At 38.0% G+C, this 26253-nt stretch overlaps 1 protein-coding gene across 2 annotated transcripts in view; it reads right to left on the bottom strand.

The window, feature by feature from the left end:
• The window catches only part of FOLH1 (folate hydrolase 1), a 74907-nt gene that overhangs the window by 25895 nt on the left and 22759 nt on the right, over window positions 1–26253 (bottom strand). The window contains exons 5-10 of one of the 2 annotated variants that reach the window (XM_055581580.1): window positions 20119–20244; window positions 18699–18897; window positions 14355–14448; window positions 2449–2547; window positions 2097–2182; window positions 684–803 (exon numbers count right to left, since the gene is read on the bottom strand). In XM_055581580.1, coding sequence (XP_055437555.1) covers window positions 684–803; window positions 2097–2182; window positions 2449–2547; window positions 14355–14448; window positions 18699–18897; window positions 20119–20244 — 724 coding nt within the window. The remainder of the gene's footprint in view (window positions 1–683; window positions 804–2096; window positions 2183–2448; window positions 2548–14354; window positions 14449–18698; window positions 18898–20118; window positions 20245–26253) is intronic. The other variant, XM_055581581.1, reaches the window with a different exon arrangement.

Below are 26253 nucleotides of genomic sequence, written 5' to 3'. Positions count from 1 at the left end.
ACTTAGTGCCCTTGACCTGAGGCCTTAGGCTGGAAGAGACCAAGGAACTCCTGTTCACACTTCTCAGACCAGGACACAGTGGCTTATAATCTAATTCTGATGGCTATTCTCCAGCGAAGAAACCCATTTCCATCTTCTTTGTTGCCAAAAGAAACCATGAACAGTATAATTCCTTTATTTCAGATTATAATTTAATATCTAAACATAAGTAATATGAATATTATATATAAAGGAATTATTACAAATAAATATATAAAAGAATAAACAATATTATTAACCAATATAAGGTGGCACAGTTGGTAAAGAATCTACCTCTAATGCGGGAGATGCAGGTTTGATCCCTGAGTTGGAAAGATCCCCTGGAGGAGGGTATGACAACCCACTCCAGTATTCTTGGCTGGAGAGTCCCATGGACAGAGAAGCCTGGTGGGCTACAGTCCATGGGGTTGCAAAGAGTCAGACACAACTAAGTAACTGAACACAAGTAATATAGCTGCTAACTACTGAAAGCTACTCTCTGCTCCTAACCGCTATTATGTATTGTATGCTACTACTATGATTTAATTTGCATGCAGACTCTCCTGTTTCACACAAACCACTGAGGTGGTAATTTTACACTCACTTTACTGAAGACCAAACTGAGATTCAGAAAAAATGGTCTTTTTACTTTTTGCTTACATTACCTTCTTTTTTCAGCTTTCCAAAACTCCTGACAATTTCATGAACAGCAGCTGCTCCACTCTGAGGGTCAATGCCGCCAAATACCCAGGAGTCACGGTGGCCTCCAAGAAGGACGTATCTGTCTAGAAAGCATCATTGCAAAATTACTTGCCATTCCAGGTCAAGAACAGAGCAAACAGCAAATGACTCAATAGCATCTAAACACAAGGCACTAAGGACTCAAGATAGCAACATTCCTAAAGAGTTACATAAATATATCACTATTCTGAATGTGATGTATGAAGAAAATATACATGTGATAAGCAAATGTAAATACTTCAATGAATTATAGTAATTATAACTATATAAGTAATGATAAGTGAATATAAAAGTATCCTTTTCCACCTCTTTACTTCTCTGTTGCTCCTCTTTTACCAATTTACACTGCTTTCAGTATTTTCAGAGTAAAAGAATAGAGTGGCCATGTAATGAGTTCTCCACGTTCTACTCTTTCTACTTAGTTTTTAAGGTACAGCTCACAAATTCTACCTCTCTATAATCTGCTCCCATTTCTACAGGGAGAGGGAATCACACCACTACCCTGCTTTCAAGGCAGTCTTTTCATGTTGATAAAGCATTTACCACAATTAAATGTAGGGGGCTCCTTGTCCCTGGTCTGGGTCTTTTATAAAAATCCCTCCATCCCCAAAGCCTAGCACAGAGCTGGCACAAAACATGTACTCAGTGAGGTTCAATAAATAGTTGTTTATCACTTAGTGCTCACTGGAAGGCATATCAATATTCTTTACCCCTGAAAGAAAATACTGGCTGCTTGTATGAAAGATATGCAGTTTAATTCTATTTTCGTTATAAATTTATAGGTCCTAAGGAATCAAAACATAATAAAGTAAGATTATTTTCAAATGTATCACTGAGCAGGTTATCTGAAATCATATGAAAATCACATGTTTATGCATTTTACCAATTTCAGTGTAAAAAAAAAAATAAATCCATGTACAGGATTCATTAACTTGAAGTTATCTTAACTTCGTAAGAGTGTTATTTATCATTATTATGAAGATATTTCTCCATGCAAAATATGCAGTAAAGAAAACTGGAGTTCTTTAAAAAGAAAAAATGCTCAGATTAAACACCTAGAAACGATCTCTCCCTGCTCCTCCTCCCTTGTTCCTTTAATTGAAGCATGTATAGTTTTTCACCAAGCTTGCTCATCTGACCAATCTAGTCCCAACCTTTATTCACAACATGCATCACAATGCAAAATTACCTCCTATGGATCTGTTTTGTGTTTACACGAGTTCCATTAGGACTAAGAGTTGCCTTGCTTTGTTCACTCTACATTCCCAGAGTTCAGCGCAATATCTGGCACCAAAGAATTGCCCAATCCATATTTGCTGAACAAATGACTAAATTACCTGGCTCCACTGCCCCTCTGAGCGTTCCAATCACGTTGTAAATTCTTTCCACTTTATTGTTGGAATGGATATGCATCTTGACTTTTCTAATGCAAAAATAGAGGACACAAGCTAACAATATTGGTTAACAGCTTGCCACCCACATTTTCTAAATCTTCTATTTTTTGAATATTTCTAAATTCACATAAGCGATAATTGTCCAATTGTGATACCCTTTCCAACCTGTTGTTATATCTCCTGCTGATAGTAGATTTTACTTTTGAGTCATCCTCTAAAATTTTCAAAAAAAACCTTTTTTTGAAAAAAGGTTTCCTCCCCCTAAAGAGGGTTACAATAAAAACAATCTCTTAACTGTGCAGAAAAGTTTCCAACAAATCCAGGTCCAACATTGTAGGGCACTTGAAGACCTCCTTTCCAGCTGTCATCTGGGGGTGCTAATCCACCCATTCTTCTGTTGAACATAAAAAAATATTATTAGCTGATAGTTAATTCTGAGGTTATAAGTTAAAATGTCAAAGAACTTGCTTTCTGTTTTTGTTTGATTGCTTGGCCACACTGTGCATCATGTGGAATCTTAATCTCTGACCAGGAATCAAACCTGTGCCCCTTGCACTGGAAGGCAAAGTTTTAACCACTGGTCTGCCAGGGAAGTCCCTGAACTTGCTTTCTTGAATGCCTGCTTATAATAGCTTCTAGTACAATTTGCATAGGATATACCATTTAACCCTTACACCATGGTGACTACAGATGTGAAATTAAAAGATGCCTGCTCCTTGGGAAAAAAGGCTATGACAAAACTAGACAGCATCTTAAAAAGCAGAGACATTACTTTGCCAACAAAGGTCCGTATAGTCAAAGCTACAGTTTTTCCAGTGGTCATGTATGGATGTGAGAGTTGGACCATAAAGAAGGCTAAGTGGCAAAGAATTAATGCTTTTAAACTGTGGTGCTGGAGAAGACTCTTGCAAGTCCCTGGGACAGCAAGGAGATCAAGACAGTCAATCCTAAAGGAAATCAACTCTGAATATTCATTGGAAGGTGAAGCTGAAGCTCCAGTACTTTGGCTACCTGAGGGGAAGAGCCGACTTATTGGAAAAGACCCTGATGCTGGGAAAAACTGAGGGCCAGAGGAGAAGAGGGCAACAGAGGATGAGATGGTTGGATGGCATCATCAACTCAATGGACATGCATTTGAGCAAACTCTAGGAGATAGGTAAGGACAGGGAAGCCTGGTGTACTGCAGTCTCTGGGGTCGCAAAGAGTCAAACATGACTGAGCAATTGAACAACACCACCAAAGTTGACTTTTACATCAGACATGAATTTGGATCCCAGATCTACCACGTATTCTCTGAACTTTGATTTATTTGTAAAATAAGTTATTACAATATTAACTCATGTGGCTGTTTTATAAGTAAATTGATAAAAAATATGTAAAGCATTTAGCAGAGTGTAAGTGCTAGAGCCTAATGAGCACTTTATGTATGTTAATGCTACTGTCATTGTCTTTATTATGATTGCTCCTGCTGTCACAATCCTGGTAGTTACTCAGAGAGGCAAACAGAAGCCATATAACCACATTCACTTTAGTATAAAAGAGTAAAAAAGAGTATGAACATCCCACCCAGGTAAATTAAAATTTTACTATAACTCAAATTTCATCAACTTTTTATAAAGTTCTCAGCATTCCTGGGCCATTATATAACTCTATGTCTCTTTTCTTCTTAAACATTTATTAAGAAACTTTCATTTTATGATATATCTAATTTATAAAATACTGTCTTTTCTAATTAGTTCATAGTATTACATTGCTAACCATTTGTGGGACTATGAGAATTGACCATCAGGGACACATACCACATTCCTTAATTATGCAGAGGGAGTAAATTTTCACAGTGAAATTCACAAATTGTATGTTCTTACATTTTTAATAAGATTAAATTCTAATCATGTATAGTGTTTCATTATACCTTACAAAGTATAAAATAAAGTGTTAGTCGCTCAGTTGTGTCTGACTCCGATTTTTTTGTCTGTATTACTGTCCACCAGGAAAGCCCTTACAAAGTATATATATGGATGGAGAAATGGAAACTATCTTATTGCCTTTGTATATGCAGATCATTGCCTCCTTCCAAAAATTATGTTGTACTTTCCAAAATTCATTTTTAATCACTGTCTTGAATGCAAAGTATACTTCCATAGCAGTTATGATATTAATGACTGCATTTACAAAATGACTTACTAAAGCTGACTTAAACACATTTGGTAATTTTTTCATTAAGTAATTACTGTAGTAACACAGTTAGAGCATAGCCAAATTTGACTAGTTTACCCTAGTCAAATGGTAGACACTAGATTAAACAAACCTCATGTCTAATTCCATAAAATCCCTTCTTTTTTCCTTCCATGCATTCTTCTTCTAACTACAATAATACAGGTTTACTTTTGTATAGCATTTAGAATTATGGACTTCCCTTGTAGCTCAGTCAGTAAAGAATCTGCCTGCAATGCAGGAGACCCAGGTTTGATTCCTGGGTCAGGAAGATCCCCTGGAGTAGGGAATGGCTACCCATTCCAGTCTTCTTGACTGGAGAATCCCACAAAGGAGCTTGACAGGCTACAGTCCATGGAGTCACAAAAGAGTTGGACACGACATTGCCAATAAACCACCACCATACGTATTTTTGAAACTGTTTTTCCCATTCAATACTATAAGCATATATCCACATCATTAAATACTCTTGTACAATATATATTTTAATAGCTTCATGTACTATCATAGCAATGTATTTAACTACTTATCAATGATTGAAGTTCTGTATTGTTTATAGCTTTCCACTATTACAAGTAATGCTATAATCACACTCATCTTTTAAATGCAATCAATATTTAGACTCTATATTTAGACAAATACATAGTCCATGGTGCCCTCAAAAATTGTGCTCCATCCTGAGCCTTAACCCACATGGCAAAGTTAAGAGTTCAATAGAAAAACAGACCAGGGTGCTGTTTCTTAATCTGCCCTTCAATGGACCATGCATGAGTGCATGCCAAATAGCTTTAGTTATATGCAACTCCTCGTGACTCTCTGGACTGCAGCCCACCAGGCTCCTCTGTCCATGGGATTCTCCAGGCAAGAATACTGGAGTGGGTTGCCATGCCCTCCTCCAGGAGATCTTCACACCTAGGGATTGAACCCAAGTCTCTTATGTCTCCTGCCTTGGCAGGTGGGTTCTTTACCACTAGCGCCACCTGGGAAACCTCGTTAAATTGGACAAATTCCTCCAGCTGTCTGATGACAGCCTCCTCACTTACAATGAGGGCATTGCACTAGGTCATGAAAAGTTTTCTCATACATTCTAAAATAGTTACTAAGACTGCCTTGAATTCAAAGAAAAGAAATTAGCCAAATGCTTTGGTCTCTAGTGATAAATCACTAGAGAAATCAGCGATGACTTCTTGAACCCTGCTCGAGAGTAATGGAGAAGAAAGGACAGAAAGACGGTAGAAAGCAGGACAAGAAAGAGGAAGGAGTTCCAACATCAGGTTAAACAATAACAACTTTGAAGAAGCTTCAGTGATGAAAGCAGAGGAGGAAGAGGAATGAATTAAGATGATAATCAATGGAAGATGCTTTCAAAGGGTGTTATTCTAGGTCCATGAAAAAATAGTCAATAAGAGAATTCAATAAGTAAGAGATTTATCAGGGGAAAGGCCAATGAAAGAAATAACAAGGACGCTAGGAAAGGCCAAGAAAGCCAGATAGAGAGTAAAAGAGAGAAGATTGTTGGTGGCAGAATCCCAGGAGCCTTGCTCTCAGCATTTCTATCCCTCCCATCAGAGGAGTCCATGTCTCCCAGTAATGGGCCTCATTTAATATCCTTGTGGCATCTAGTTCCTGACTGGGAGCATATAATGGAAGCATGGCCTTGACACAAATAGGGTGATAGATTTAGCACAATGCTTCAGCACAGTGGAGCAGACTTCCCTGGTGGTCCAGTGGTTAAGAATCCTCCTACCAATGCAGGGGATGTGGGTTTGATTTTTTAATCTGGAAAGATTCTATGTGCAGCAGAGCAACTAAACCCAGGAGCCACAACTACTGATCCTCGCTCTAGAGCCTGTGCTATTCAACAAGAGAAGCCCCCACAATGAGAAGCCCATGAACCACAATGAAGAATAGCCCCCACTTGCAGCAACTAGAGAAAGCCCATGTGCAGCAACGAAGACCCAGCGCAGCCAAAGATTAATTTTAAAAAATGCAGTGGAGGGGCAGTCACAAGATGGTAGAATAGGGCAGGGAGACCACTTTCTCCCCCACAAATTCATCAAAAGATCATTTAAATGCTGAGCAATGTACACAAAACAACTTCTGAACACTGGTGGAGGACACCAGGCACCCAGAGGGGCAACACATTCTCTTCGAAAGGAGGTAGGACAAAATATAAAAGACAGAAATGCAAAAGAGTTAGGGATGGAGACCTGTCCTGGGAGGGAGTTGTGAAGGAGAAGTTTTGACACAGTAGAAAACCCTCTCACAGGTGGGTCTGTGGGGAGTTTTGGAATCTCAGAAGGCAACATAACTGGGAGGGGAAAAAAAAAAAAACCTACAGAATACATGCCTAACCACAACCGTCAGTGGAGAAGTAGCACAGATGCTCATGTCTGCCACAAGTGAGTGGGGGCTGGACAGGGAAGCACGGTCTGCATGCTTAGGGTAAGGACCAGGCCTGAATGCCCTGAGGACAATCTGAGGGAGCTAACATGAGATAGCAACCCAAACTGTGGAATCACCAGAAAGAAAAAAAAAAATTGAATTTTCCTGCATAAGGCTCTAACACGCAGCCTGGCCTGCTCACAGAAAAAAGGACTGAATGAATACCAAAGGAGAGCTGGCCGGCTTCACACAGGCCCCCCCCATGCTGGAGGCAGAGAGGCAGGTGGGCGACAGCCAGAACTGGAAGGCAAAGGGCAATCTTAGCCCCAGAGATGGCATTCTCCACCAAACTGTGAGCAGGCTCCCAGTTGCTAACCACATCTTCCTGGGATCCTGGATGGTTGACATCTGCCAGGAGGGTCGCAGCCTAAGATCAGCTTTCCACAGGAGACACACAGCACACCTGAGATGGTGCTCTTGCAGCGCACCCAGGAAACAGAGCGGCCAGGAACAGGAAGGTGATTAAGATGCACAGCCCACCTGGGACAGTGCACTCTCCAAGCACCTGGTCACCTAAGCTGCTTGAACCTTGGAAGAGCACAAAACGCAGGCCCAACTGAGTCTGTGCCCTTCAGAGTACCCAAAACCTGAGCAGCTTAGATCTAGGAAGTGCACGATACGCAGGGCCCGCTTTGGACAGTTCCTTTGCAGAGCACCCTGGAGCCTGAGCAGTGTAGACCCGGGAAGCATACACTTCCATGAGCTGGTGCAAACCCAGTATGGTCCACACACTGCGAGCACTCCTCACACATGCCAACAATATTTGTTTACAGTGTTCCTCCCTCCCCACAACACAACTGAACAAGTGAGCCTTGTGTCAGGGTGCAAATTAGACACTGAAGAGACTTGAAAACAGAGGAAGCAAAATAAACAAAGAGGAGGTAATTGCTCTGGAAGTGACAGGTGCAACACATTAAAACCCTGTAGCTAACATTGACTAAGCTTTGGAGGGGCCTATAGACCTTGAGAAGAAGTACAAGCTGGAAAAAGGAACTATCTGCAACTGAACTCACCCCACACTGCCCACAATAGCTCCAGAGAAATTCCTGGATATATTTTTACTATCATCACTTTTTAATTTTTTAAATTTATTTATAATTCCTTTAATTTTCATTTTTATAACCTACTATTACCTTGCAAACAGAAGACCCTACTTTTAAAAGCAAATTTCATATATATATGCTTTTTAAATTTTGTGATTGATTTTGCTTTGTGTTTTTTATATTGTATGTTTGAGAGTCTAACCTCTACTCTAGATTTTTAATCTTTGCTTTTTGGTATTTGTTATCAATTTTGTACCTTTAAGAATCTAATCTCCAGTATCGATTTTCAATTAGGGATGTTATTACTGCCTTAACTGCCCTCTCCCCTTTTGACTCTCCCCCAGGTCACCTCTATCTCCTCCCTTCCCCTTCTCTTCTCTACTTACTCTGTGAATCTCTCTGGGTATTCCAGACTGTGGAGAGCACTTAGGGAACTGATTACTGGCTAGACTGCTCTCTCACCTTTTGACTTCCCCTCTTCTCCTCCTGGTCACCTCTATTTCCCTCTTCCCTCTTCTTTTCTCCATGTAACTCTGTGAACCTCTCTGGGGTGTCCTTCACTGTGGAGAATTGTTTCACCACTAACCTAGATGTTTTATCATCTGTGCTGTATGGATGGAGAAGTCTTGAGGCTACTGTAAGAGAAAGAATGAAAGTCAGAGGCAAGAGGCTTAACTCCAAAACCTGAGAACATCAGAGAACTCCTGATTCCAGGGAACATTAATAGACAAGAGCTCACCCAAAAGTCTCCATACCTACACAGAAACCAAGCTCCACCCAAATTCCAAAGTTCCAGTGCAAAACATACCACACTAATTCTCTAGCAAAGCATTAAAAGCCCTGAGCATTAAAAGACAGGCTGCCCAAAGCCATGTCAAATGCATAGAAACCCGAAAACTCATTAGTGTACACTTCATTGCATGTCAGACAGAAGAGATTCAGCTCCACCCACCAGAACACAGGTGCAAACTCCCCAAACCAGGAAACCCTGACAAGCCACTAGTCCAACCCACCCACAGGGAGCAGGCTCCACAATAAAGAGGAACCACGAATTCCAGCCTACAGTAAGGGCACCCCAAACACAGCAATCCAAACAAAATGAAAAGGCAGAGAAATATTCAGCAGGTAAAGGAACATGATAAATGCCCACCAAACAAAACAAAAGAGGAGATAGGAAGTCTACCTGAAAAAGAATTCAGAATAGTGATTGTAAAGATGATCCAAAATCTTGAAAACAAAGTGGAGTTACAGATAAATAGACTAGAGACAAGGATTGAGAAGATGCAAGAAATGTTTCACAAGGACCTAGAAGAAATAAAGAAGAGTTAATCAATAACGAATAAGGTAATAGCTGAGATCAAAAGGACTCTGGACAGAACCAGAATAACTGAGGCAGAAGATAGGATAAGTGAGGTGGAAGATAGAATAGTGGAAATAAATGAAGCAGAGAGGGAAAAAGAAAAAAAGAATTAAAATAAATGAGGACAACCTCAGAGTCCTCTGGGACAACGTTAAATGCCCAAACATTTGAATCATAGGTGTCCCAGATGGGACAAAAAGAAAGGGTATGAGAAAATACTTGAGATAATAGTTGAAAACTTCCCTAAAATGTGGAAGGAAATAGCCGCCCAAATCCAAAAAAAAGCCCAGAGAGTCCCAAACAGGATAAACCCAAGGTGAAACGCCCCAAGACACATAACAGTCAAACTAATGAAGACCAAACACAAAGAGCAAATATTAAAAGCAGCAAGGGAAAAGCAATAAATAACACACAAGGGGCTCCCCATAAGGATAAACGCTGATCTTTCAATAGAAACTCTTCAGCCCAGAAGGGAATGGCAGGACATATTTAAAGTGATGAAAGAGAAAAAACTACAATCTAGATTACTATACCCAGCAAGGATCTCATTCAGATATGAAGGAGAAATTAAAAGCTTTACAGAAAAGCAAAAGCTAAGAGAATTCGGCACCACAAAACCAGCTCTTCAACAAAGGCTAAAGGATCTTCTCTAGACAGGAAACAAAGAAAAGTTTTATAAAATTGAAATAAAATTTAAAAAAAATGTATACATAAAAAAAAATTGAACCCAAAACAACAAAGAAGATGGCAATGGGATCATACTTATCAGTAATTACCTTAAATGTAAATAGGTTGAATGCCTCAACCAAAAGACAAAGACTGGCTGAATGGATACAAATCAAGACCCCTATATATGCTAACTACAAGAGACCCACCTCAAACCAAGGGACACATGGAGACTGAAAGTGAAGGGCAGAAGAAATATTTCACACAAATGGAGACCAAAAGAAGGCAGGAGCAGCAATATTCATATCAGATAAAATAGACTTTGAAATAAAGACCATGAAAAGCAACAAAGAAGGACACTATATAATGATCAAAGGATCAATCCAAGAAGATATAACAATTATAAATATATATGCACCCAACATAGAAGCACCTCAATACTGAAAGCAAATGCTAACAAGTATGAAAAGAGAAATTAATAGTAACACAATAATAGTGGGAGACTTTAATACCCCACTTACACCTATGGATAGATCAACCAAACAGAAAATTAACAAGGAAACACAAGCTTTAAATGATACAATGGACTAGTTAGACCTAATTGATATCTATAGGACATTTCACCCCAAAACAATGAATTTCACCATTTTGTCAAATGCACATGGAACATTATCCAGGATAGATCACATTCTGGGCCATAAATCTAGCCTTGGTAAATTCCAAAAAATTGAAAGCATTTCAAGCATGTTTTCTGATCATAATGCAGTAAGATTAGATGTCAACTACAAGAAAAAAACTATTAACAATACAAACATATGGAGGCTAAACAACACACTTCTGAATAACCAACAAATCACAGAAGAAATCAAAAAGGAAATCAAAATATTCATGGAAACAAGTGAAAATGAAAACACAACAACCCAAAACTTATGGGATTCAGTAAAAGCAGTGCTAAGGGGAAGGTTCATAGCAATACAAGCTTACCTAAAGAAAAAGAGAAAAATAAATGCCCTGACTCTACACCTAAAACAAGTAGAAAAAGAAGAAATGAAGTTAGTAGAAGGACAGAAATCATAAAAATCATAGCAAAAATAAATGAGAAGAAACAAAGGGGACTATAGCAAAAATCAACAAAACTAAAAGCTGGTTCTTTGAGAAGATAAATAAAATAGACAAACCATTAGCCAGACTCATCAAGAAACAAAGGGAGAAGAATCAAATCAACAAAATTAGAAATAAAAATGGAGAGATCACAACAGACAACACAGAAATACAAAGGCTCATAAGAGACTACTATCAGCAACTATATGCCAATACAATGGACAACTTGGAAGAAATGGACAAATTCTTAGAAAAGTATAACTATCCAAAACTGAATCAGGAAGAAACATAAAATCTTAACAGACCCATCACAAGAACAAAAATCAAAAATCTTCCAACAAACAAAAGCCCAGGACCAGATGGCTTCACAGGCGAATTCTAACGAAATTTAGAGAAGAGCTAAAACCTATCCTACTCAAACTCTTCCAGAAAATTGCAGAGGAAGGTTAACTCCCAAACTCATTCTATGAGGCCACCATCACCCTAATACCAAAACCAGACAAAGATGCCACAAAAAAGAAAACTACAGAGCAATATCACTGATGAACATAGATGCAAAAATGCTTAACAAAATTCTAGCAAACAGAATCCAACAACATATTAAAAAGATCATACATCATGACAAAGTGAGCTTTATCCCAGAGAAGCAAGGATTCTTCACTATTCATAAATCAATCAATGTGATACACCACACAGCAAATTGAAAGATAAAAACCATATGATTATCTCAATCTATACGGAGAAAGCCTTTGACAAAATTCAACATCCATTTATGATAGAAACTCCCCAGAAAGCAGGCATAGAAGGAACTTACCTCAACATAATAGAAGCCATATATGATAAACGCACAGCAAACATTATCCTCAGTGGTGAAAACTTGAAAGCATTTCCCCTAAAATCAGGAACAAGACAAGGGTGCCCACTCTCACCATTACTATTCAACACAGTTTTGGAAGTTTTAGCCATAGCAATTAGAGAATAAAAAGAAATAAAAGGAATCCAGATTGGAAAAGAAGAAATAAAACTCACTATTTGCAGATGACAAGTCCCCTACATAGAAAACCCTAAAGATACTAGCAGAAAATTACTAGAGCTAATCAATGAATATAGTAAAGTTGCAGGAAATAAAATTAATACACACAAATCCCTTGCATTCCTATACACTAACAATGAGAAGACATAAAGAGAAATTAAGGAAACAATCCCATTCACTATTGTGACAAAAAGAATAAAATACTTAAGAATAAATTTACCTAAAGAAACAAAAGACCTATATATAGAAAACCATAAAACATTGATGAAAGATATCAAAGATGACACAAATGGATGGAGAAATGTACCATGTTCATGTATCTGAAAAATCAATATAGTGAAAATGAGTATACTACCCAAAGCAATCTATAGATTCAATGCAATCCCTATCAAGGTATCAATGGTATTTTTTCACAGAACTAGAACAAATAATTTCACAAATTGTATGGAAATACAAAAAACCTCGAATAGCCAAAGCAATCTTGAGAAAGAAGAATGGAACTGCAGGAATCAACCTGCCTGACTTCAGGCTCTACTACAAAGCCACAGTCATCAAGACGGTATGGTACTGGCACAAAGACAGAAATATAGATCAATGGAACAAATAGAAAGCCCAGAGATAAATCCACGCACCTATGGACACCTTATCTTTGACAAAGGAGGCAAACATATACAATGGAGAAAAGACAATCTGTTTAACAAGTCGTGCTGGGAAAACTGGTCAACCACTTGTAAAAGACTGAAACTAAAACACTTTCTAACACCATACACAAAAATAAACTCAAAATGGATTAAAGATCTAATATATGACCAGAAAAAATAAAACTCCTAGAGGAAAACATAAGCAAAACACTCTCTGACATAAATCACAGCAAGATCCTCTATGACCCATCTCCCAGAGTAATGGAAATAAAAGCAAAAATAAAAAAATGGGACCTAATTAAACTTAAAAGCTTTTGCACAATGAAGGAAACTATAAGCAAGGTGAAAAGACAGCCTTCAGAATGGGAGAAAATAATAGCAAATAAAACAACTGACAAAGAATGTCAAAAATATACAAGCAGTTCATGCAGCTCAATACCAGGAAAATAAAGGACCCAATAAAAAAATGGGCCATAGAAATAAACATAGATTTCTCCAAAGAAGACATACAGATGGCTAACAAACACATGAAAAGATGCTCAACATCACTCATTATCAGAGAAATGCAAATCAAAACCACAATGAGGTACCATTTCACGCCAGTCAGAATGGCTGCTATCAAAAAGTCTACAAACAATAAATGCTGGAGTGGGTGCAGAGCAAAGGGAACCCTCTTACACTATTGGTGGGAATGCAAACTAGTACAGCCACTATGGAGAACAGTGTGGAGATTCCCTAAAAAACTGGAAATAGAACTGTCATATGACCCAGCAATCCCACTGTTGGGCATACACACCAAGTAAACCAGAATTGAAAGAGACACATGTAACCCAATGTTCATCACAGCGCTGTTTACAATAGCCAGGACATGGAAGCAACCCAGATGACCATCAGTAGATGAATGGATAAGAAAGCTGTGGTACATATACACAATGCAGTATTACTCAGCCATTAAAAAGAATGCATTTGAGTCAATACTAATGAGCGGATGAAAGTGGAGCCTATTATACAGAGTGAAGTAAGTCATAAAGAAACCCACCAATACAGTATACTAATGCATATATCTGGAATTTAGAAATATGGTAATGATGACCCTATATACCAGACAGCACAAGAGACACAGATATAAAGAACAGACTTTTGGACTCTGTGGGAGAAGGTGAGGGTGGGATGATTTGAGAGAATAGCATTGAAACATGTATATTATCATATGTGAAACAGATTACCAGTCCAGGTTCCTTGCCTGAGTCAGGGTGCTCAGGGACAACCCAGAGGGTTGGGCTGGGGAGTGAGGTGGGAGGAGGGTTCAGGATGGGGAACACATGTACACCCGTGGCTGATCCATGTCAGTGTATGGCAAAAACCTCTACAATATTGTAATTAACCTCCAATTAAAATAAATTAATTTTTTAAAAAACCAAAAAAGAAAAAAAGCACAGTGGATCAAATGATTGTTACAATCCCTGAAGTTGATGATCTGGAAAGACTCACTTTCATGGTGGTATTTCACTTTATTATCAGTATTTAAAGCAAATCCCAGATTAGAATCACTGTTGTATAAAACAGTGCTAAAATTGTATATTCCACCCACCACAGAGAACTTTGGTATGGAATAATGAAGACAAAAGCATGACACCTGAAGAATGTCGGTAAAGAGAATTACTCAAATAGCCATCTGCTTGTTTCTTACAAACTTACTCCAGGAGCTTCTGTGCATCATAGTATCCAACTGGATGAACAGGAATGTTTGGAAGACCGACAGCCTCTGCGATTTCACGTCTATAAGCATATTCTGAAAAAGTTGAACATATTTCTAATAAAAATGGAGTCCCTTTCAAAACGTTCTCTGTAAATCACACTAAGGTGAAAGTAAAAAAAAAATAATAATAATAAGGTGAAAGTCACTGTCATGTCTGACTCTTTGCAACCCCAGGGGCTATACAGTCCATGGCATTCTCCAGGCCAGGATACTGGAATGGGTAGCCTTTTCCTTCTTCAGGGGATCTTCCCAACCCAAGAATCGAACCCAGGTCTCTTGCATTACAGAATTCTTTACCAGCTGAGCCAAACCACACTAAACACACTTTTAAATTGCATATACTAGAACTGTTAAAAAGACAGCTTCAAATGTTATCAAAAATGTGCTGCAACTGAAACTCGCATACATTTCTTCTAAGAGTGTATATACTCTTTATAGTCACTTTAAACAACTTCTTTGAAAATTAATGTTATGCAGAAAATTATACCCTATGGCACAACAACTACACTCCTAGTATTTACCCAAGAAAGACAGAAACATATGTTCACAGAAAGACCTGCACAAGACTGCTCATAGCAGCTGAATCTGGGTAGCCAATACTGGGAACCATCCTGCTGTTCACAAACAGGAGAATGAATAAGCAATTTATAAAGGAGTCCCATAATAGAATTCTATTCAGCAATTAAAGGGAAGGAACTATCAATACACACAATAACATGACTAATCTCTACTTGTTACACTGAGTGAATGCAGCAAAACAAATGATGAGGAAAAAAATCACAGATTTTTCTATGACAAGACAATTAAACTGAGAAGGAAACAGGATAACATGCTCTGTTTATGGCAGTCTTTGCAAGTGTTAAATGTGCATCTGCATAGTACATTAACCAGACCTCCTCAAAGTAGAATAATATCAACCTCTGAGAAAAATGGATCCTTTCTTATGATGTCAGTATTGACATTTTAAGGTTAATATTTCTTTTTCACACCATACATGGAGTCATATTGACCAAAGGCCTATTCTATACATGTATTACTGAATCAAAATATCTTTGGTCAACTTTATGTACAAATCTAATCTGTCAGTATGATGCATAAATTCTTTTCTCAAAAACGTATAAAATTGCATCTCTAACTCCCAACCAGTAGAATAGTTCTCAGAGCTTCTGAGAATCTGTTCCCTGGATTATACTCCTCAGTTTGGCATAAATAACATTCTCTTTTCTTTCTTCTTAGCTTTACTGTTACTTGATTTTCTGTCAACACACAAAAGAACAGATATACTGTGATTCAATTTATATGAAGTTCAAAACCAAACTAATGAATGACAAAAGATATCAGAAAATGGCTGCTTCTAGGGGTGGGGCTATGGTAAAAACTGACCAAAAATGGGCACCAGAGAACTTTCTGAAGTCACAGAAATGTCTTATATCTTATTTTGAGTGACACAGATACATACAACTTTTTTAATGTAGTGAATTAATGCTTAAGATCTTTGCATGCCATTACATGTAAACTCAACCTCAAAATAAAAACACACATCCTGTCATTTCTCCAGATTTAAGAAAAATAAAAGCTATTTTTCCATTTTTTTCTCCAAGATTTCAAATCACAAGAAATTTATTGTTAATGTTCAGCTGCTCAATCGTGTCCAACTCTTTGCGACCCCATGGACTGCAACATGCCAGGTTTCTCTGTCCTTCACCATCTCCCAGAGCTTGCTCAAACTCATGTCCATTGAGTCAGTGATGCCATCCAACCATCTTGTCCTCTGTCATCCCCTTTTCCTCCTGCCTTTATTCTTTCCCAGCATCAGAGTCTTTTCCAATGAGTTGGCTCTTCACATGAAATGGCCAAAATATTGGAACTTCAGTTCTAGCATCAGTCCTTCCAATGAATATTCCAAGTTGATTTCCTTTAGGATTGACTGGTTTGACTTCCTTGCAGTCCAAGAGACTCTCAAGTCTTCTCCAACACTAAAGTTCAAAAGCATCAATTCTTCCGCACTCAGCCTTCTTTACTGTCCAACTCTCACATCCATTCATGACTAGTGGAAAAACCAGAGCTTTAACTAGACAGACCTTAGTTGGCAAAGTAATATCTCTGCTTTTGAATATGCTGTCTAGGTTGGTCATAGCTTTTCTTCCAAGGAGCAAGCATCTCTTAATTTCATGGCTGCAGTCACCATCTGCAGTGATTTTGGAGCCCAAGAAAATAAAATCTGCCTCTGTTTCCATCTATTTGCCATGAAGGGATGGGACCAGATGCCATGATCTTAGCGTTCGGAATGTTGAGTTTTAAGTCAGCTGTGTCACTCTCCTCTTTCAACTTCATCAAAAAACTTTTTAGTTCTTCTTTGCTTTCTGCCACTAGGGTGGTGTCATCTGTATATCTGAGGTTATTGATATTTCTCCCGGAAATTTTGATTCCAACTTGTGCTTCATCTAGTCTGGCATTTCACATGATGTACTCTGCATATAAGTTAAATAAGCAAGGTGACAACATACAATCTTGATGTACTCCTTTCCCGATTTGGAACCAGTCTGTTATTCCATGTCTGGTTCCAAATGTTGCTTCTTGACCTGTATACAGGTTTCTCAGGAGAAACGTAAGGTGGTCTGGTATTCCTATCTCCTTCAGAATTTTCCACAGTTTGTTGTGATCCACATAGTCAAAGGTTTTAGTGTAGTCAATGAAGCAGAGGTAAATGTTTTTCTGGAATTCTTTTGATGTAGGTGATCGTAAAAGCTAGTCTTTTTATGGCAAAATGACATAATAATGCATTACATGGGATTTTTTTAATTTAGAGCAATAATCAAAAAAGGGCAATGAATAGACAAAATAACATTGACAAAATGGTATTCATTATCTCTAATTTTTTGTGTCAGAACTATCCCATAATAAAGAGTGAAATTAAAAGAAAAATAAGAAAGAATAGGACACAAAAGGGAATTCAACAAATGGAAGCTTCATAGGGATAACATTTCTACAATGTCATCTTTTAAATCTGAGCATAGTAAACAGAAATATTCCAGTTGATTTTATTTTATGTTCATAATTTTAGCTTTTTATAACAAACAGAGCTTAGGAGAAGTTGCATTTTTCAAAACTTGGGAATAAAAAGGCTAAGTTAGTAAAGTTCAGGTAGACACATGATTTTATCACAGGATAATACGTATTGCTTAAAAAAAACTATGACAATGTACTATGTTTAAAAACTTACAAAGCCAAATACATAAGCTTTAAAGGAGTCTACAATTAGATAGAAGGATCCAAGATGAAAAATAAATATGGAAATACCACCAATACTTTGGTAACCTACTTTATCCAAGTTATAAACCTTTATTAATTTTAAACCACACAAACTAAATGATGACAGATTTTTGTAAACGTTATCAAATAGCTGAGTACATTAAAAACATGCTCCAAGTTCTCTTGTTAATAATTATACAGCAGGGCATTTCAGCATGAGACAAATACATGGACTCTGGAGCCAGATAATCTGAATTTGAATCCCCACTCCTCACTTAATGGTGCAATGAACAAGGCAACTGTTTACTTCTTTCTGGTTTCACATTCCCCATCTGTCAAGCAGAGATAATAATACAACAAAGCTTATAGGGTCGTTAATGCATTTAAAAGCTAGAATTTTGGAAATACTCCTTGAAAGTGATCACTATTGTCTTTACACAGTAATGACACAATAAGCATTTTCCAGACTCTGTATTCAAAATATGCCATTTCAGGGATTTATAGAGTTTGTTTTACTGTCCCTTATCTACAATTAGAAATTTTAAAAAACTGTAAAATCCATTAACTGGTCAGAGGGCATTTATTAATACTTGGCAACAAAACATGATCTGATATAAACTAATTTGGCAGCAAGATCTAACTTGAACAGACCTGAGGCTATTTATATTATTTATGTACCCTCTGCTTAAAATGATTATTCATACATTTTACTGTAAAATATTTACATGCTTGCTTCCCACATTTTGTCCCAGACTATGTGAATGTTATGCAGTAAGGTATATGCACCATCTTACTTTTAAATATCTGAAAATGTCTGCATTTCAAAACCTACCAGATGCAATGGTTCCAAACAAGGGATAAGGGACCCAAACCAATAATTTTCCAACTTCAAAACCCTTTAATTTATTCTTAGATGCAAAGACAGTAAAAAAATGACATACTTTATCCTTTTGTCAAAGGAAATCTTTTGATAAAATAAATCACTTCAAAATGTTAAAAGTTTCTGTGTTGACTGAAGCCTGATCACTCACCATTTGCCGGGTAGCCAGGTGTGAGAGGGTCCCCTGCACCATTAAGATTTAAGATATTTCCACGCTGAACACCACCTCCAGGAAGATTCCAACCATCCGGATATGCCTCCACCCCAGGAGCAAAGTAATCAGCAGGATCTGAGTACAAAATGATCCCTCTGGCCCCAGCCAGCTGGGCATTTTTAACCTGGAAAACAGTCTTTCTTATTTTAGGTTGGTTGTTTGAAATTACACTTAAATAAGTAACTAAAACTTATCTTCAGTCCTTATCTTTAATCCTTATGCTTACAACAAAGGACGTCTCACAGAATTGGTTTTGTCTTTTTCTTATGCAAGCTCTGAAACCTAGTTTCCAGGGCTGGATTAGCCCTTGGCGCAGATTTTTTTTAATGTACCTATCAGTGGTAACAGGTACCTGCTGTTTCCTTCCTCTAGTCTAGAAGCACAATAAACAAGTAGATTTCACAGACTAGATTCCCATTTCTTCTATGGTTGAAAGAGAATATTTTTTTAAATTAATTTCCCAGAAAAGAGGAAAAAAAAAAAATCAAGTGCTCTATGTGCTCAGTCACTCAGTCGTATCTGATTCCTTGTGACCCCATGGTCTGTGCCCACCAGGCGCCTCTGTCCATGGGACTTCTCAGGTAAGAATACTGGAGTGGGCTGCATTTCCTACTCCAAGGGATCTTCCCGACCCAGCAATTGAACCCCCATCTCTGGCATCTCCTGCACTGGCAGGCGCAATCTTTATCACTATCCTACCTGGGAAGCCCCAGATCAAGTGCTGGTAACTTTCAAAACTGCTGTGCATAGATTGGCTTGTCTTATTACCTCTAACAAAGAATTAACACCAAAATTTAATTTAGTAAATATTTCAAAGATAATATTTAAAGATACTAAAGACTAACACCAAATCCAATGCACGCTACTTCATAGACCACAGGGACAATGCGTAGATATGGAAAAACCTGTAATGTTCTTGAACTTCTACAGAGGCCAAATTCCAATGACCCAGGTTAAAACCTGCCTATAAACTAGCACATGTACCCTCCCTATTAGGCGGGAATGGTAAAGAGTATGGGAAAATCATGGTCATCAAAAAATTTTAAGGATGTGGTTCTACCCATGTAAGATACAATATGAAAAACAGAAAGCGTTAGTCCCTCAGTCATGTCTGACTCTCTGCGACCCTATGGACTGCAGACCACCAGGCTCCTCTGTCCATGTGATTCCCCAGGCAAGAACACTGGAGTGAATAGCCATTCCCTTCTCCAGGGGGTCTTCCCGAGCCTGGGATTGAACCCAGGTCTCCTGCATTGCAGGCAGATTCTTTACCATCTCAGCCATCAGAAAAGCCCAAGATACAATATAACTTTTTATTTTTATTGAAAAGAAAAACAAAGAGTTGTTTTTTTTTTACCTTATTTCCTCTGAAAATTTTCCCATATCTGGCAATCAGAATCTTCCCAGAGCAATTGATTTTCATGTCCCGCTCCAGTTTAAAGAAGTCTTCAGTTCGTGCATAGTTAACATATACTAGGTCACCCTGTTGAGAACATAGATGACTTAGTACAAGAAAGATTTCATAAAAGAGGTTTCTCGGCATGAAGATTGTTTTGCGTTTTTGAAAGAGAAAAGAAGCAAGAATACGTAAGAAGGTCAAAAAAGCCTCTGATAAGAGATTCAGGGGAGAAATGAACTTGAATTGAGAAGACAATTAGCTGGGTAGAGACTTATTAATTAAATATTAAGTTTTGTTTATGTCAATGTCTCCTCTGTAGTGACTATAAAACTATAGAGAAGCATTCCCCAGGAAAATGTACATAAACAAATACACTGTCCTATGCAATTTGGAGGGGGCCAGGTTCCCGAGGTTAAAAAGCCCTTCATGAGAGCTTTATTCTCTTTGAAGTATATTCACAATGCATCTTCACACAACCAGGTAAGAAATAATGGTCAGGTAACGCCACTACTTTACAAATTTGGCTTCATATCATTATAATGATCACAAGCAAGTCTCTGAGTCTCAACATTAACATTTGTAAAATGGCCTGTTAGATTAGATCAGTGTTCTTCACACGCATTTTTTTTTTTTTTTTTGCTTACCTACTCCTTAAATTAATTTTGAAAAGCAATGTATCTCTCCTTTATTTTTAGGTTCACATCTGAAATTGTTTGTCATATCTTTAAGTTGCCATAAAGAATGCAATTTCCAGCGCATTATAAATATTAACATTTTCAGAAGCAATTTTACCTCTTTTATTTATATCCAAAAGAATTTAAATACTATAATGATTTATTATTCAACATCATTCAACAACATTGTAAAGCCACACTCTTCAGTCAGAATTTTATCATCAAGTTTTCTCCTTGAACTTGTATTTTCCCCCTTGCCGAAAGCATCTTACTATATACTAAGGTGACACCAGGGTGTCCTGCCTAGATTCCTCCTCATTGAAGATGTCCTTGCTCCAGAGAAGGAAGGCTCTCTGCAGGCCATCTTCAAAGTCAGCCCTTGCTCAAGACCAGCTACACACAGCCACTCTGCTCGAGGTCATGCCCTTCCAGGATACACATGCTCAATGACTGATCCATGTGGGAACAGAAAGATCTGGTCATCTTTGTCCAGCCCAGGGCATTCTGAAGGGCTGTTCTGACTCCAGAGCAGCCCATTGGGTCAGTTGAGGCTGTCCTTGAACTGGCATTGAACTGCAATTTCTCCCTCTGTCTGTTCCAGCTTCCTTCCCCTCCCTGCCACAGATATTGATCCCAAGAGAACACTCCTTAATTAACACCTAGCATGGCAAATTCCATTTCAGTTTCTGCTGCCTAGAAATCTGGATAATGCTTGTAAATCTTAATCACTGCCAAACCTGCCTTGATTAAGAATCATGTGTATAGTGTTTAAAAATATTTATTTCCTATGACAAGCTGTACATGTTAGGAAAATTCTTCAAGTGACTTACTATTATAATTATTAGCAGTATCAAAGTGAGTCTAAGCATCATTACACTTTCATAAACAATGCCTAAGCATAAAATTTTGCTTGAAATATAGCTTTCAGTGCTATGGGATGTTAAAACATTTGGTCATGGATCTATGGATGAATAAATTATTTCCAGAATAAGTCAGGACTATCAGTTCTATTCACATTTCTCATTGTTAGACATGTTTTGAGAAATTTTAGGATATGCATGAAAAAAAAGTTGTTATGGAATTTTCCCTGAATTATTTTAACTCTTTCCAAGTTACAACCCCTAAATCTCACACTGATCTGTTATCCAAGTTAATTCTAATGGTTTTAGCTGGAAACTCAATTAGACTCATTTTTAATTTTGTTCAACTATAAACCATTTGACCTGACAAATTTCTGTCACCTAGCTATTAGAATCTGTCACTAGCATCTCTTTGTTTGGAGGCCTAGAGATTTTTTTTTTTTTTTTTTTTACAACTCAGAGATATGTTTCAGGATGGATGAGTGATGTCTCTCATTCATAATATAAGAAATAAATAATTGTAAATCAGGGAGGTGGGAACAGGGGACCAGCAGAGCCTTACCACAGGCTAGTTCTCAATTCCATGAAGAGTCTACTGAGAAACAAATAATGCGACTGTTTTATTTTAAATGATCCTATATCTGCCTTTGGAAAGTCTTTACATACCCTAGTGTTTGAAGTCCCCATCCTATACTATTTCTTATATCCTATTCCTGTCTCACACTATTTCCCATCATTTTATTTTGGTTATTGTTTTCCTCTTTGACTATGTCTCATAACACGTGCACAACAGATTTATAATGTATTGCTATAAGGTTGTTTCCAACCTGACTCTCGGATTCCTTCCACAAATATATTGAAGACATATCATTCTAGGAACTGCAGATACAGAGAATCCCTGCCTTTGAAGAAACTTGTGTTCATGTGGAAGGCAGAGATAAATCATAAAAGTAATAAGCAACTTGTGAAAGTGAAAGTGAAGTTGCTCAGTCATGTCTGACTCTCTGCAACCCCATGGACTGGGGCCTACCAGGCTCCTCTATCCATGGGATTTTCCAGGCAATAGTGCTGCAGTGGATTGCCATTTCCTTCTCCAGGGGATCCTCCCAACCCAGGGATTGAACCCAGGTCTCCTACATTGTAGACAGACGCTTTACCGTCTGAGCCACTAGGGAAGTCCTGGTGAAAGCAAATTGTATACCATATTAAAAGGTGATGAGTTCTATAGAGAAAAAAAATTAAGTTTAAATATAGTCAGCAAACAGACCTTGTACTCAGCTGTGTGCAATTTCCAAAAACAATGAAGAAAGCTTATTGAGAAAGTGACATTTGAATCTTTGCTCCAGGAAAAGGATTACTTTTAGCTATTATTTTTCTTCCCAAGATCGATGCAAGATTAACAAACTATTGATGATAGCACTGTATGTCTGGTTTATAATCATTAGCCTTCTCTAGAGCACACTTTTATTCCAACTGTGAATACATAGCCATTAACCAATTTGGTTCCAGTGAATTCTGTTTAGCATAAATGTTCTACTTGAAATTTATTCATATATAGTATCACCAACTTTGGGAAAACTGACTACTTCTTTAAATGCCTGTAAATTGTAGCTACCTTTTAATCTGCACATCTCACAGGACAAATTGGGATGGAGAAGGCACAGGAGAAGAAATTAGTTTGAAAATGACAGAAAACTTTGAAAATGAAAACAAGTGTGGGCAGACAGGTCCTCTTGGCACTTCACAAATGCAAGCTGTCACTGCTAGTTAGAAAAAATCTCTGTTTTCAGACAATGACCTTCTTGTAAAATTTACACTGCACAATTGTTTTATAACTGGAAATAATTAACAATGTTGCACTGTTAGAATTTTCCATTTCTTTCAAGCTTCCATCTTCCTGCTCTTGTTAATAGAGACAGAATTGGGACATAAGATCAATGGTTCTCAAAGCATGGTTCCTGAACCCAGAGTCAATACCATCTAGGACCTTACCAGAAACAAACTCTCAGGCTTCACCCAAGATCTAGTGAAATTTAGGGGGTGTGAATCAGAATCTGTGTTTTATAAGCCCTCTAGATTACTGTGATACAAGCTACAGTCAAGAACCACTGAATTAAACTATAATTACAGACATTGTTGAATTGCTAATTTCAAATAACCTAAAGCAAAACTTCCCTGATAGCTCAGTTAGTAAGAACACGCCTGCAATGCAGGAGACCCCAGTCCAATTCCTGGTTTAGGAAGATCCTCTGGAGAAGGGATAGGCTACCCACTCCCATATTCTTGAGCTTCCCTTGTGGGTCAGCTGGTAAAGAATCCCCTTGCAATGTGGGAGACCTGGGTTCGATCCCTGGGTTGGGAAGACCCCATGGAGAAGGGAAAGGCTAAACTCTCCAGTATTCTTTCTGGCCTGGAGAATTCCATGGACTGTATAGTCCATGGGGTCGCAAAGAGTCAGACACGACTGAGCGACTTTCCCTTTCAGAGAATTCAGATGTAGATCCACAGACTGTGTGTGCTTAGTCGCTTAGTTAAGACCAGGATTCTCTGTCCATAGAGATTCTCCAGACAAGAATACTGGAGTGGGTAGCCTGTCCCTTCTCCAGGGCAACTTCTTATCCAGGAATCGAACCAGGGTCTCTTGCATTGCAGGCAGATTCTTAACCAGCTGAGCTACCCGAGATCCACAGACGCTCACGGTGAAATATCCTAAGAACACATACAGACGTATATAATTAAAAAACAAAACTAACATTCCACTGCCTGGGTTATAGGTAATCCAATGAAACACACCAGCCAGCAAACCAATTTAGTATTTGAACATACACAAGTCCTTGGAGAATCCCTTGGAGAATCCCATGTATCTTCCAGCCTTGCATTAATATAGAAAGTTTAAATCTACTTGAAAGAAATGAGTTAATCATCTCTATAATATAATTTTCTTATGAGTAAAATAATTCTGTCATAACTGGACAGTTGCATTTCAAAGAATCAAACTGGACCACTTTCTCATACCATTAAAAAAAATAAATTCAAAACGGATTAAAGAGTTAAATGTAAGACCTGAAACCATAAAATATCTAGAAGAAAACATAGGTAGCCCACTCTTTGACATCTGTCTTCGCAATATATTTTTTTGGATAGGTCTCCTCAGGCAAGGGAAACAACAGCAAAAGTAAACAAATGGGACGACCTCAAACTAAAAAAGTTTTGCACAACAAAGGGAACTAACTCTCAATATAACTAAAAGGCTGTCTACTGAATAGGAAAATGTATTTGCAAATGATACGTCTGATAAGAGGCTAATACCCAAAATATACAAAGAATATAAACAAACAAACAATCCGATTGAAAAAACGGGCAGAAAATAGAATAATCATTTTTCCAAAGAAGACATACAAATAGCCAACAGGCACATGAAAAAATGTTTAACATCATTAACCATGAGGGAAATGAAAACTAAAACCACAACGAGGGACTAAAGTCCCCAAGCAGTCCAGTGGTTAACACGCTATGGTCCCACTGAAGGGGCACAGGTGTGGTCCCTGGTCAGGCGGGGAGCTAAGATCCTACATGTTGTGAGGTACAGCCAAAAAAAGAAAAAACACAGTGAGATAACACCTTACACCTATCAGAATGGCTATCACCAAAATTACAACAAATAATGTGATGGTGAGGATGCAGAGAAAAGAGAACACTCTGGCACAGTTGGTGGGCTTCCCAGGTGGCTCCATGGTAAAGAATCTGCCTGCCACTGCAGGAAATGCAAGAAAATATCCCTGGGTCAGGAAGATCCCTTGGAGGAGGAAATGGCAACCCACTCCAGTATTCTTGCCCAGAAAATCCCATGGACAAAGAAGCTTGGCGGGTTACAGTTCATAGAGCTGCCAAGAGTCAGCCACAACTGAGCACACACACACACTGGCATGGGCAGTCGCCATGGAAAACAGCATGGTGGTTCCCTCCAAAATTAAAAATAGAACTGCCATACAATGTAGGAATTCCACTCCTGGGGCATATCCAATCCTGATATTTATCAGAAAACAAAAACACCAATTCAAAAAGACACATGCAACCCTATGCTCACTGCATCATCATTTATAATAGTCAAGAAATGGAAGCAACTTAAACTCCCATCAAAGAAGATAGATAAATAAGATGTGGTAAATATAATATAATCTACAATGCAGTATTACTCAGCCATAAGAAGAATGAAATCTTGTCATTTGCATTAACACGGATGGACCTAGAGAGTATTCACCTGAGTGAAATAAGTCAGAATAAGAAAGACAAACACCTGATGATTTGACTTACATGTGGAATCTAAAAAACACATGAATAAACAAAGCAAAACAGTAACAGTCATAGATACAGAGGGCAAGCTGGTAGTTGCCAAAGGGGAGGGAGTGAAAGGATGAGAGAAATACGTGAGGGAGATTGAGAAGTATAAACTTCCAGGTACAAAATAAAGAAACAGGTATGAAATGTACCGTCTGGAGAATATAATCAGTAACTATTAATACATCATATCTTTGTGTAGTGAGAGATGGTAACTAGAC

Source organism: Bubalus kerabau, chromosome 5, assembly GCF_029407905.1.
Source record: "Bubalus kerabau isolate K-KA32 ecotype Philippines breed swamp buffalo chromosome 5, PCC_UOA_SB_1v2, whole genome shotgun sequence".
Classification (NCBI taxonomy): Eukaryota; Metazoa; Chordata; class Mammalia; order Artiodactyla; family Bovidae; genus Bubalus; species Bubalus kerabau.
Note: the sequence above shows the minus strand (reverse complement) of the source record. Positions and strands in the feature narration are given on the sequence as shown.